We start from the raw sequence: 14,136 nt of genomic DNA, 5'->3' as shown, positions 1-14,136 counted from the left end.
CAAACTTCCTGCTGGTGGCGCTATGCCTATAATTGAATATTGGCATGTAGATGTCTTCAGGCCAGCGCTTTTGTCAAACGTGTGAAGTTTGGTGTAGATTGAACATGGCATGCTTGAGTTAATGTAAGACATGACATATCTTGCTGCCAACAGGTGGCGCTATGATTATAACTGAATATTGGTCTTTAGATGTCTTCAGGTCAGGACTCTTACCAAACATGTTAAGTTTGGTGCAAATTGGACATTGCATGTTTAAGTTAGCGTAAAACAAGTCATTTCCTGTTGCCAGCAGGTGGCGCTATGATTATAATGGAATATTGGCCTTCAGATGTGTTAAGGCCAGGACTCTTATCTAACATGTGAAGTTTGGGACAGATCAGACATTGTATGGCTGAGTTACAACAACTTCTATTCTCATGGTGAAATATCGAACTTTGCCAGGCCGCCACAGACACGCCCTTCAACGAAAACTCTAGATCTTCGCAATTTAATGTCACAAAGGGCTTTAGATTAGACTGACCACATATAATGTTGATTTCATGAAATCTCTAGGAGGAGTTTCTCACAGCGTAAAACATGCCACTTTCTGTCGCCAGCAGGTGGCGCTATGACTATAACTGAGTATGAGCATGGGCATGTGTTCAGGACCGGACTCTTATCAAACATGTGAAGTTTGGGGCAGATCAGACATTGTATGGCTGAGTTATAACAACTTCCTTTTTCATGGCGAAACATAGAAATTTGACAGGCCGCCACGGACACGCCCTCCAACGAAAACTCTAGATCTTCGCAATTTAACATCACAAAGGGCTTTAGATTAGACTGACCAAATTTGGTGTTGATCCGAAAAAAATCTCTAGGAGTAGTTCATTCAAGTATGACACCTGGAAATGGCAAAAATGACACAAAAATGAAAATGAAAAATAACTGACTTCCTGTTGGGTTTCGGGTTTTGTTCCAAGAGACTTTTTTGTGGGTATTGGTGTGTTACGTGTGTGTACCAATTTTCATACATGTACGCGAAACGTAGCGGGAGGGGCACTTCATTGAACGCGAATAGGTGGCGCTATTGAGCCATTTTGCCACACCCACTTCTGAAACCTATATCAGATGTAAATTTTTGCCAGTTCTGATGTGTGTGCGAAGTTTCATGACTTTTCAAGCATGTTTAGGCCCTCAAAAATGCGATTCATTTTGGAGAAGAAGAAGAAGAAGAAGAAGAAGAAGAAAAATAAATAAATAATAATAATAAACGGAGCAATTCCAAGAGGGTCCTCGCACCACTGGTGCTTGGGCCCTAATTACTTATATATTAATCAAATCTGAATTGCCAAATTTTATTATAATGGAACAGTTTTCTTGTTTCTGCCTCTTTTAGACTGAAAAGCAAACTTCGAAAACATGCACTTAATACACATTTACTATCCAAAACACATATTCATAAACGTACAAAACTACTACTAAAGAGGTTAAGTCCTGTTTCCTGAGAACAAATCTTTCTATATAATAAACCAGAACAGAATGAATGTGCGTGTTGACGTCTGTCGTTGTTTTGATTCTCCCATTTTAACTTGAAAACCAGTTGGACTTGTTTTCAAAACTTGTTTTACAAAAGTGAAAGACAAGGAAACAGAAAGATCTACAAATATTACTTGAGGTGAGTATTTCATCTTTTTCATTTTTTTTATGTCGTCTTACGATGATATTGATAAAAGATCAGTGGTACTGGTCACTGTGTCTATAAAGTTGTGTGCAATGTCATTTTGATGATTTTATTTAAACCTCTTCATGTTGTGATCAAACAAATTATCAATTGTGTCTGTGTGAGTGCACTCTGATAATATTACATGGTGTGAAATCACTTTCTCATTTTACTGTGTTTGTTAGTGAGTGTGATTTTCAAACATTTTCTGATTATGTTCTTCTAACTCTTGTATACAGAAAGTATCACTCATCAGATTCATGTGTCTATAGACAGTTTTGTTGTAATACTGTGTCTATATGGTAAACTCAAAACTCAAACTGTATATTGTTGCACATGTCTAAACAAAAGAATTTGTTCTTTTTTTCACCCATTTGTTCTGAGCCACTTCCAAATATGGTTTTAAATCAGAAACATATTTGATATACAGGGAACGACTCGGTTACGTATGTAACCCTCGTACCCTGAAGGAAGGAACAAAGACGTCACATCGGAATGTACTAATGAATTGGGATCTCGCCTGAGAGTCTTATCACCTTAGATTGTAAACTAAACAGGCCAATGCACATTGGCGTGCAAGCCATGCATCTCACACTTTTTTGGGGGGGTATAAATGTGGGAGCAGGTTCAATGCACATTCAGATCTACTGCCAAGTAACAAACTACCAAGCACGTGTTTGCCATCTATGTGAGCCTGGCCCAGCTTTGCCGAATAGCTTAACGTTAGTGAACTATTGCTGTGTCTACCTGATCGTTTTACCAGGTAGCTTAAACTAGTGACCTGAGTTAAATGTATTTCTGGACTAGTGAAGCCCAGATGAATTAACTAGTGGCTAAGCAATGTGAACCTGGGTGCTGTACCTTTAGGTTTATTTAACTAATGACCTAAATAACTTTGTGAGCCAATAGCTCAAACTTACCTAATAATAATAATAATAATAATAATAATACATTTTATTTATAAGCGCCTTTCATAACACTCAAGGACACTGCACAGAAATAAGTCAACAATACAAATGTGCAATACAAGCAAAATAAAGCAACCAAAACAACATACGTACAATAGAAAACAGTGAAATCACAGAGAATAGGCTTTAGTGAATAAATAGGAGAAACATGCACTATGTGTGTCATTAGGGCAGTCATGGGCAGTTGTGACCTAATGGTTAGAGAGTCAGATTTGTAACCCAAAGGTTCGGCAGGTATTGTAGGTGGGGGGAGTGAATTACCAGAACTGTCCACCCTTAATACCACAATTGAGGTGCGACCTTTGAGAGCCCCCAACTGCTCCCAGGGTGCTGCAGCAGTGGATGCCCGCTGCTCCAGGTGTGTGTTTGTTCACTACTCACTGCTGTGTATGTGCACTTGGATGGGTTAAATGCAGAGCACAAATTCCAAGTATGTGACACAATACTTGGCCACACATCATGTTCTTTCCTTTCCTTTCCTTTCTCTTTTCCTTTCCTTGTCCTTTAATTTGCATTAACTGCTCATCAACATTACTGCAATAGAAAATATTTATGTTTAATCTATTAATGAGCTAACAAAAGTATTCAGTGAAATCATAAATCGCTGTACACCCAGTAGTGGTAGTGTCATGTGCCCAGAAATAATTCTGGCTAAAAACAGCTGCTCACTTATTTTGGTGGTTTAGAATATTAGTATGCCTATTAAGTACAATAATATTGCATTGTATGATCAAATCATTAGCTACAGGCATGGACAACACAGTGGATTCCATGCCACTATGCTGTAATATTATTACACTAATTACTACATTGCCATCTGATTTAACTGTACATACTGGTGCTGCTTATATTAATTGTGACCAAATTAAAATTTGGAACATAGAAATTCTATATGCTGCTGCTGAGAAAATGAATATTCTCGATGACTGAACACCTAAGCTTCTGCTACTGCACAAAGTAACTGAACTGCTGTAAGGTAGGTAGCTAGGCAAATGTCTGTTTTACTCTAACACAGTGTCTACACCAGACACGAGTGACATGACAAATCAATAGAACCCATTACGATAGGCAGGGCTCTGAAGTTCTCTCAAAAGTTTGGAGTGAGATTACATTTCTTAGGGAAGATGCCACTCAAATATTTGCAGCAGCAGCCCCTCGGCCCCACCGAATTCTTCCAAGTGTTTGCTAGCAGTTCAATTTTACCTATTGTTTATAATTGATCAGCACAAACAGAGATAATAAAAATAGTAAATTGTATATATAAAAAACATATTTGCATGAATGTGTCTGTATTTTATATTTCAAAAATACAAATGTATCATAAAAAAAAAATTGGCCCCAAATGAGCCAACAGCAGTGTTCAGTGTACATACTGTACACATACTGAAGGATTGCAGAACTTGCCCTGAGCATGTGTGTCAAGCTGTGTGTGTGTGTGTGTATGTGTGTAAGAGAGTGAGAGTACACATTTCAATTTATGAATGGTGTTTTGTTTGTTGCACATTTTCATGCCTTGATGACAGGGGTAGGGGCTCCCACTTAAAGCACTGTGGCTCAAAGCCAGCCATTTTCACCATCACATTGGATGATGGCATCCTGTCCCGAAGCCAAACTGTTCCTATTTTTGGTTCACACCAGAAAAAAAAACAAATCATAAACACTCATAAGCTGAAAGGTGCAATCCTACTGTATGTGTGCAGCAAGTACATTGAGCACTGCTGTTTAGTTGGCTTGTTTGCTTATTTTTGATACATTTGTATTTTGGAAGTATATAAAACAATTTATTTTATTTGGATAAATTTGTCTGTCTTTTTTCATTTCTTTTTTCTGTCTTTGTGTGTACACATCCAAGTTGCCTATTAACAAACTTGCTTGCATCTTTTTTCTTTCTCCCATATGAAAAGTGATTATATTTAGTTTTGTTATTTTACTGTTATTTTAAGGTAATGCATTTTTTTTTGTTTGTTTGTTAATTGTAAGCTTTTGTTTTTTAAAATAATTTTTAAATTTTTAAATAATTGTTGACATTTTTGCAGATTTATTAAAAAAGAAAAACTGAAATATCACATGGTCCTAAGTATTCAGACCCTTTGCTCAGTATTTAGTAGAAGCACCCTTTTCATCTAATATAGCCATGAGTCTTTTTGGGAAAGATGCAACAAGTTTTTCACACCTGGATTTGGGGATCCTCTGCCATTCCTCCTTGCAGATCCTCTCCAGTTCTGTCTGGTTGGATGGTAAACGGTGGACAGCCATTTTTAGGTCTCTCCAGAGATGCTCAATTAGGTTTAAGTCAGGGCTCTGGCTGGGCCATTCAAGAACAGTCACGGAGTTGTTGTGAAGCCACTCCTTCGTTATTTTAGCTGTGTGCTTAGGGTCATTGTCTTGTTGGAAGGTAAACCTTCTGCCCAGTCTGAGGTCCTGAGCACTCTGGAGAAGATTTTCATCCAGGATATCCCTGTACTTGGCCGCATTCATCTTTCCCTCGATTGCAACCAGTCGTCCTGTCCCTGCAGCTGAAAAAAAACCCCACAGCATGATGCTGCCACCGCCATGCTTCACTGTTGGGACTGTATTGGCCAGGTGATGAGCAGCGCCTGGTTTTCTCCACACATACCGCTTTCAATTAAGGCCAAAAAGTTCTATCTTAGTCTCATCAGACCAGAGAATCTTATTTCTCACCATCTTGGAGTCCTTCAGGTGTTATTTTAGCAAACTCCATGCGGGCTTTCATGTGTCTTGCACTGAGGAGAGGTTTCCGTCGGGCCACTCTGCCATGAAGCCCTGACTGGTGGAGGGCTGCAGTGATGGTTGACTTTCTACAACTTTCTCCCATCTCCCGACTGCATCTCTGGAGCTCAGACACAGTGATCTTTGGGTTCTTCTTTACCTCTCTCACCAAGGCTCTTCTCCCCCAATAGCTCAGTTTGGCCGGACGGCCAGCTCTAGGAAGGGTTCTGGTCATCCCAAACGTCTTCCATTTAAGGATTATGGAGGCCACTGTGCTCTTAGGAACCTTAAGTGCAGCAGAAATTTTTTTGTAACCTTGGCCAGATCTGTGCCTTCTGTCTCTGAGCTCTTCAGGCAGTTCCTTTGACCTCATGATTCTCATTTGCTCTGACATGCACTGTGAGCTGTAAGGTCTTATATAGACAGGTGTGTGGCTTTCCTAATCAAGTCCAATCAGTATAATCAAACACAGCTGGACTCAAATGAAGGTGTACAACCATCTCAAAGATGATCAGAAGAAATGGACAGCACCTGAGTTAAATATATGAGTGTCACAGCAAAGGGTCTGAATACTTAGGACCATGTGATATTTCAGTTTTTCTTTTTTAATAAATCTGCAAAAATGTCAACAATTCTGTGTTTTTCTGTCAATATGGGGTGCTGTGTGTACATTAATGAGGAAAAAAAATGAACTTAAATGATTTTAGCAAATGGCTGCAAAAAAAATTTAAGGGGGTCTGAATACTTTCCGTACCCACTGTATATATAACATCGATATTATATATAACAAATATGTAACATCACAGAATCAGCATTTAGACATACAATGAAATAAATATGACCCTCAGACACTAACGTCTATTCTATCTACTTTTTATTTTTTATCTTTTTAAATCTTGCTACGTGTACTGCATTAGGCTAAAGTGTGTTCTAACGTGTGCGTTAGGTTAACGTGTAAATCTCTTTGGATAAAAGCCTCTGCTAAATAATTATAAATGTAAATTCAGAACACAATCACTTGGCCTATTCTTAGGCTAAACCTTAAATCTTCACCAAAACTTACCTTCCAGGACTTTGAAGGCTTTCGTGTAATTTCATTGTTTTCTTTTTCTGTAATGTTTATCGGATACTGCCCTTTAGTTTTGTAATCCAAAATAGTTGTATACAGTATTGGACCCATGTTCTACTGTTAACGTGCTGCAGTTGTCTGCCGCTATTGATTTCCAGGGTCTTAATGGGGATTCCCCAAATTTGTCTTCACATTACTATAATCAATTTCTGCCTTTTTTTTTTTTTTTTTTTAATATTTAGTTTTTCTTATATCATTCCAGTAAATATTCAGACTAGCAGCAATCAACATTTTGATGACTTTGGTGACATCTGGTGACATATGATGGTAATAAAATATCCAAAATATCAATAACCACTATCCAACCACTATCAATAATCTGGCTGTAGTACTCAATGGCTGCATAGAGGCTGTAATCTACAAACCGTTGTTGTAACGAACTTAACCTCTTAAGTTTTATATTTTATCACAAGTTAGAATTAAAGAAAACGATAAAAAGACTATAAAAAGATGCCAAAATATCCTTACAGACAAATCTGACAATGCTTTAAGGAAAAGTCAAAGTAGGAGACAGAGTATCATTTATTTCTAATTTATTTCCTGACAAAAAAAAAAAAAAAAAAAAAAAAATCATTTATTAAACATGACATTTTTTATGCAAATATATCTGGATGAAAACAAAGTGATATTTGAACGCTAATGAAAGAACCGGCTGTTGTTCGTATGGTTTCGTTTTAAGGGGTGCTTTTCACGGCAGAGGTGCTTTTTTAGGGACAACACCGGCGCCTCTGTCATGCAACAGCGCGCTACTATTCAGCTTCCACACTCGCACTGAAACTTCAATAGCTCACATTTTTCTAGGTTAACAATAGATTGAGCGCACGTGCTGCTTGCTACTACATACATCTTTAAGACAAAAAGACAAATTTGAGGTCGATGAATGATAAGTGAGCATTTGAATGATCCTGCATTACCACACAGACCAGCCACAATCTGTCAGTCACGAACTCACTCACTTAACAGCCACACCAAAGCAAACAGAAGGAGAGCATAAAGAGACAGGGCAACTACAACTAAGTTTAAAATGGCCAAATTATTAAAATATATAGTTTATTTATATACAAGTTATATCTGTGTATACATTTCTGTATCATAGTGTTACGATTCCCGGTCCCGCCCACTCCCGCAGACAATAACAGGTGTGTTCGAGTACTACGGCTAGAGACGGCGGACAACGAAGTTGGGCGGAGTTGAAAACGGAGCCGTCAAGTCGGACACTTTCTGCTCTCGTTAGAGACGCTCTCGCGGTGTTTGCTTACTCTAAATGCAGTATTTGTCAAGTACATAGACGTTTCAAAAGCGTTTTCATGAGCAACAAAAGTACCAGTACTTACATAGAAACAAAGTAGCCAGAAATAAATGCAAATTTTAAAGAAATACTTCAGATGGATTTAGAGGCTTTTGCATCTAAACTCTTCATATGCTTTTATCAGTGTTTTATGACAAACGTAATTTTTTATATTCCAGTCGTGCTAATGTGGAAAGTTGTAACACTGCGTTACAATCTGCCCCGCTATATTAAACTATTCTATGACATTAGCCATGTCATTTTCAGTATTTACTTTTATGGATTTTAAAAAGAAACCACAAGAAACAGGTGAATAAAGACTGGCAATCGATGTTTAATGTGGAAAAATGATTATTTCAAGAAATGTAAAGCATTTGGCTCGTTTATGTGTCTCGTGTTCCACGAGAGCTTGGAGGGAGGGGAGTGTTCTTTTGAATGTCTGAATGCATCTCATTTATTTGCGCACATTGTTTTGAACTATCTGTACAGCTGTTATGCAATCAGGACAGTCCCACGCATGGTTGCGATGTGTTCAATGTGAACCTCAAAAATTAGATATGTTTTTAATTCTTTAAAAAAGCCATTATTTTATTTTTTTTTTTTTTTTTTTAAATAATCATTTTTTTATTGAAAAAATATTTTAGTTTGTCGTGTATATTTTTTTCATTCGATCAGATAACATTTAAAGTTGTCATCTGTTAATGTTACAAAGTGCCCCTCACATGTTACAGTGTACCCCACATACGGGGGTATGTTCTCACTTTTCACTTCATTTCTTTTGAGGTAAATAACGAAAAAAGTATACACTGTAATTATGAAATAAAGCCACATATTTGTACAAGAGTGTGAAATTAACGTGGATAAATAGTATACTCTGAACCACACGTGGATTTACACAAACTGAAAAATTCAAAAAGTGTTAGGTTGTGCCCCGCTCTCCCCTAGATCATTGAAATAATCTAGGGAAATGTAATTTCATTTCCATTTAGAAGTAACTTTTTTAACCATTTCTGACTGCTCTGTATGAAAATGTATGCTTGGAGAGTTCATATGTTAAAAAAAAAGGTTCATTTGTGCACCTGAATTTTCCTAATCACAACTTTAAGGATCGACCAATCACAATCGGTCTAGTGCTTGTTATTTGATCCTTCACAGTCACGGTAGTAGAAATCGAAACCAAAAGTATGATTTCTGCGTTTGATGCGACGCCATTTCAGATATCTGTAAAGGACGCTTACCAACTTACCGTCATATTTATTGGTAAGTTGTCATATAAATATTTTGACAAGAGAGGCAGGAGATTGTGTGTGTGTGTGTGTGTGTGTGTGTGTGTGTGTGTGTGTGTGTTTATATATGTATGTTCAAACTCAATCAAGAGTTTACTGCAAGGTATACTCAAGGCATCCGGCACAATGAATGTGTAAATAAAATTTATCATATAATTTTTTATATAAATTAATTGAAAATAAGAAACTTTAGGAGTTTTAATGAGTTTAGATCAAAGTAAACTCTGTTATATTTCGTATTTCACCCTGTGTTGTAGCCACTGGTTGGTTGGGGCCTTCTGACGAAATGGGGACATAGATATAATTTTCTCTAGCTTCAAAACTGAATTCTTTTCTCTGTTACCAATGCACCATCATGTTTTCTCCACTGCTGTGTAGTGCATGTATGTACAGTAGTACAACATATGAGATTACTGTTTATAAAACAAATGCTCAGTGATGGCATTTATAGATTCTTTTTGCACCCCAGAAAAGAACGGATAATATTCTATAGTCATTGAATTTCAGTCAAAGATTAAACATGGTTTGGTCTATTAAAGTTGGTCATCCAGCTAACTTTGAGTTTAGCTTGAGCAAGCTTTAGCTGGTTTCAGGAACGTTTTTAAGCTGTGTTCATTGATGTGGTGAGTTATTATGCTAACAGTGATGCAGAATTACCATGTTTTGGAGCCAAAAAAAACACAGTGTCAACACTAACCAGGCAGGTTTTATTGTTTTTGTAATTTAAGTGAAATATTAAAAATGAATGACACCAATAATGAACATCTTGCACATGTGATTGACAGATAAACCACATGCTATTATTTTAGTGTTGTTTTTTATTCTGTGGGTACAGTTTGCCTTTTTCAGTTTAACAACATTAAACTTAAAGAGTGTAAACTGTATCATTCAACTGAACTATGTATGTATGTTTTAAACACATGGGCTGCCGTATATATTCTTACTCCCCATGCATTAAATGGAAGTCAAGGCACAGTTTTCTAGCATATTTACTTTTTCTTTTCAGGTGAAATCAATGGTATGACCTATTTTAGATGCAGCCGAAATGACAACAACAGTGGTTACATATACATACATTTAATTGTTTGAACAAAAATATTGCTATAGACAGTTTAGCAGTTGCTGGATAGTGGAAGGGACATGTCACTAGTGTCCCTACTAAATTTTGTGGTCTTGTATGAATACAAGCTTTAGAATGTACAGTATAAATTGCATTTATATGCATTTACACTTGCATTAGTAAGGATATTCTTCTTCTCAGCTTTTAGTTGAGGCAGCAGTGTTTTTCTTCTAATGCTTCTGACTCCAGAGGAGGTGGCGGGCAAGTTGTGACATGCAACAGGAGCGTAGGCAACATTGTCGGTTGATGTATGCAACGGTCGCAGTGTTGTCCATGCAGACCAGCACGTGCTTGTCTTTTAAGCACCCTTTGAGACAGTTCAAGGAAAGGCATACTGTTAGCACCACCCCTGCTCTGCCGCCGCATCCACAGCAGGTCTCAGCCATGCGGCACCGTGGAGCCGGGTGTAGGCAGGCCACCCCACCCGTCCTGGCCCTGTGAACAAGCAGAACAGCCAGAGGCCCGGGACGGGCAACCAGAGAGGGAGGGAACTGTTTTTTGGGAGAGGGTGAATGCACCTCTCTTTCCCCCGGAGGAAGGCCGGGTGGCAAATATTTTGTTCCAAAAAATCTCAACAATAAAGCAGTTTCCTCTATCTCTGGGTCCACAGAGGGGACGGGGAGTGTTGAACGGGCCAATCCCGGACTTCACTGACCCTCCCCTCTTGCCAGTGAGCAGCAGTGAGAGGTTCAAGAGTGCCATCTAACATGCTACTCACGTTGTCTCTGTCTGAATGCAGGTAAGTGTCATGCACACACTCAAAACACAGACACTCGGACCGAGCGGGTCCCTGCTTTCCCCTTCACTGCCCCACTGCGGGTACGTTGGTGATCCCATTGATGCCAATTGTATGGTATCTGGGCCCCCAGCTACACTGGCTTCAACTGCCTAGAGTTGCTAACAGTATGCCTTGCCTTGAACCATCTCAAAGGGCACTTACAAGGCAAGCACGTGCTGGTCCACACGGACAACTCTGCGACCGTTGCGCACATCAACCGACAGTGTCATCTACGCTCCTGTTGCATGTCTCAACTTGCCTGTCCCCTCCTCTGGAGTCAGAAGCATCTGAGGTCGCTTTGAGCCATCTGTCTGGACCTCTGGAAACGTCTGGTATGTGTAGGTTATGGGTGACCTGCCCCAAGGGGTAGTAGACACCATCACTGTGGTGAGAGCCCAGTCCACAAGACTTGCTTACGCCTTGAAGTGGAACCTGGTCGTCGAGTGGTGTTCCTCTTACCGAAAGGACCCCTTAAGATGCCCAATCAGAGTTGTGCTATCCTTCTTGGAGCAAGGGCTGGAGTGAAGGCTGTTTCCCTCTACCTTTAAAGTTTACGTGGCTGCTTTTGCTGCACACCACGACCCCATAGAGGTAAAGTTGGTGGAGAAGCATGACCTGGTCATCAGGTACCTCAGGGGGGCAAGAAGGCTAAATCTGCCCTCTCCGTACCCTCTTGGACCATGTCTCTAGTGCTCAAAGCACTGTAGCAGGGCCCAAAATGCCACCATACTGATTTCTAACCCATCAATATTTACAGCAGCAATCTATTCTTCCAATAGAATTTGCCATCACTTACTATTACTGTCTTCAGTAGCACAGCCCATAAACTAAACTAAAGTGAACTCTGTGCAGCCATTGCATGGGATTGAGTTGTTACTGATCAGAGTTGAACTGAATAGTCATTATTGTCTTGCTATAGCTGACTTGTAGCGGAATTCAAATTAATCTTCCTCTCTACATATTGGAATCATTAATTGATAATTTACTGTCAAAACTGTCGCTTCAGGCAATTTCTATCATTTAAAGCTTTACAAAAAGGTTAGGGGGGCACTTGACTTGACCTGAAATCACTGCCACAGCAGTGATTTCCCTTCATCACTCTTAAAGCAGACAGTCAAAATACTAAACTCTATTTCTTACCTTCTCAGCAATGACATCTCTTGTCTCTTTTGCAGCAGATGTCATACCGACTTCCATTTCTCACTGCTGCAACAGTGATTACTTGCACCGGTCTCAGACGGAGTTAAATTACAATTAAATCATAAGGGAACATCGCCTGTTAAAGTGATTCTCTCTGAGGAGAGAGCTGCATCTCCAGATCCCAGCTGTGTCTATGAAGAGTGATGATTCAATGGATCCATCAACTTCAGTGATGAAACTGTAATCTTTAACCCTAGGTGAGACAATTACTAGTAACTGACACTAGAAACAGAATTATACATTAAACATTATTGCTTTTTATTAGTATTACACAGCACCATGTCCAGTATCCAGCAGTGTCCATGTGTTATCAAAATTACGAGCCAAATAGAACATTTCCTTGGTGCAAACACTATTTGTTTGCTTAGTGTGTATTCACACCAGGAAAGTCAGCTAGTTCACTTGCTTTGATGTGGTTTGCTTTCACACTGCTCTTTTTGCAAGTGAACTAGAAATTGTAAACAAAACCACACGTGCTTAAGGTCATCCATTCACTGATTCATTGATTCAACCATACTACAGTTAATTTGGAACAGAACCGAGACTACCTCTTCCGCTGGGTCTCGGTGCAGTTGTTTGGTCCACACCCAAGTGTGAATGCTGACAGGTGTGAATACACCCTTAAATATTTCTTCATGTTCGCCGTCAGGCTGTTGACAGCTAGTTATGTATTCACTTTGCAAGATACGGGAAGAAATTTGAAAATCCTGTGAGAAAATGTTGCTATTTTTTTGTTTTTTGATTGAGTGTGAATTGGCAACTCTGCATTAAAGAATGATACTGTTTGTAATAATTTAGTGAAATAATTGTTAAATTTAGTAAAATAATTGTTTTGTAATAAGTGTTTATAAAGGGCTTAAAATTACGATTAAATCATAGGAGAACATCGCCTGTTAAAATGAGTCTCTCTGAGGAGAGAGCTGCATCTCCAGAGCCCAGCTGTGTGTCTATGAAAAGTGATGAATCAATGGATCCACTCCATAACTTCAGCGATGAAACTGTGATCTTTAACCCCAGGTGAGACAATAACCAGTAACTGAGACAAGAAACTATACATTAAACATAAGAGATAAAGAGAGATTGTTGAAATGATTGCTTTTTATTAGTATTACACAGCACCATGTTCAGTATCTGGCAGTGTCCATGTGTTATTAAAACCAAAAAAGGCATGTGATTGTGTCACTACTCCATGTCCTGCATTAAGCTTGCTTTAGCTTTCACACTCTGCAAAAACTTGTATATGCACAAATGCTTGAAGTGATTTATATCTATGGATTTTAATGTAGGCAAGTCAAGTGTTAGTTTGAGAAGGCTAAATTGTTTAAACATGCAGTAAACTCACTGTTAAAAAACAAAAACTTGAATTTAACAAACCAAACTTGGGCTGAGAATTCTTATAAAATCCAAAAGTCTTTGTTTTCAAGGGGTTAAAAAACGCTGGAGTAGTGCGGATGCCAGGTGTAACAGCAGCAAAGGCTATGCATTTTAAAGTGAATATGCACTCGCGTAAATGTAGCCTTAGAACATGCCAGCAACATTTTCCTTTAGACCATCAGAATCTTATAACATGTAGTGCAGGTTCCTATTTACAGTCTCCATAACATTGTACGTTACATCATCATGACCTCATGTTCAGCCAATTGAGACCCCCTTCTCAGGGAACCAGGCTACATACATATCCTGAGATGTTCTCCACTGGGGTCCGTTTTTCATATCTCAAAAAAATACATCTGAGATAATTTGACTGATACCAGTGTTAATTTTGACAGCAAATTCTGATTTAGTCTTAGTCTTTGGAATAATACACCATTTAGTTTTAGTCCTATTTTAGTCATCTGAAATCTTTTAAGGCGGGCGTACACGGTGCGATTTTTGAGGTCGTACGAGCTCGCATGCGATTTTTTTTGGTTATCGGAGGAAATCGTCTCTTCTCGT

General features: G+C 38.8%; 1 protein-coding gene across 5 annotated transcripts in view; it reads left to right on the top strand.

The window, feature by feature from the left end:
* Nucleotides 1–1,614: 1,614 nt before the first annotated feature.
* The window catches only part of LOC127164160 (NACHT, LRR and PYD domains-containing protein 12), a 41,391-nt gene continuing 28,869 nt past the window's right edge, over nt 1,615–14,136 (top strand). For 2 of the 5 annotated variants that reach the window (XM_051107932.1, XM_051107928.1), the window contains exons 1-3: nt 9,007–9,077; nt 12,180–12,398; nt 13,081–13,218. In XM_051107932.1, coding sequence (XP_050963889.1) covers nt 13,100–13,218 — 119 coding nt within the window. In that variant the 5' untranslated portion in view covers nt 9,007–9,077; nt 12,180–12,398; nt 13,081–13,099. Of the gene's footprint in view, nt 1,658–8,999; nt 9,078–12,176; nt 12,399–13,080; nt 13,219–14,136 lie in introns of those variants that run through there. The other 3 variants (XM_051107931.1, XM_051107930.1, XM_051107929.1) reach the window with 3 other exon arrangements.

Source organism: Labeo rohita, chromosome 4, assembly GCF_022985175.1.
Source record: "Labeo rohita strain BAU-BD-2019 chromosome 4, IGBB_LRoh.1.0, whole genome shotgun sequence".
Taxonomy (NCBI): domain Eukaryota; kingdom Metazoa; phylum Chordata; class Actinopteri; order Cypriniformes; family Cyprinidae; genus Labeo; species Labeo rohita.
The sequence above is the reverse complement of the archived record's forward strand: the minus strand, read 5'-3'. Positions and strand labels throughout refer to the sequence as shown.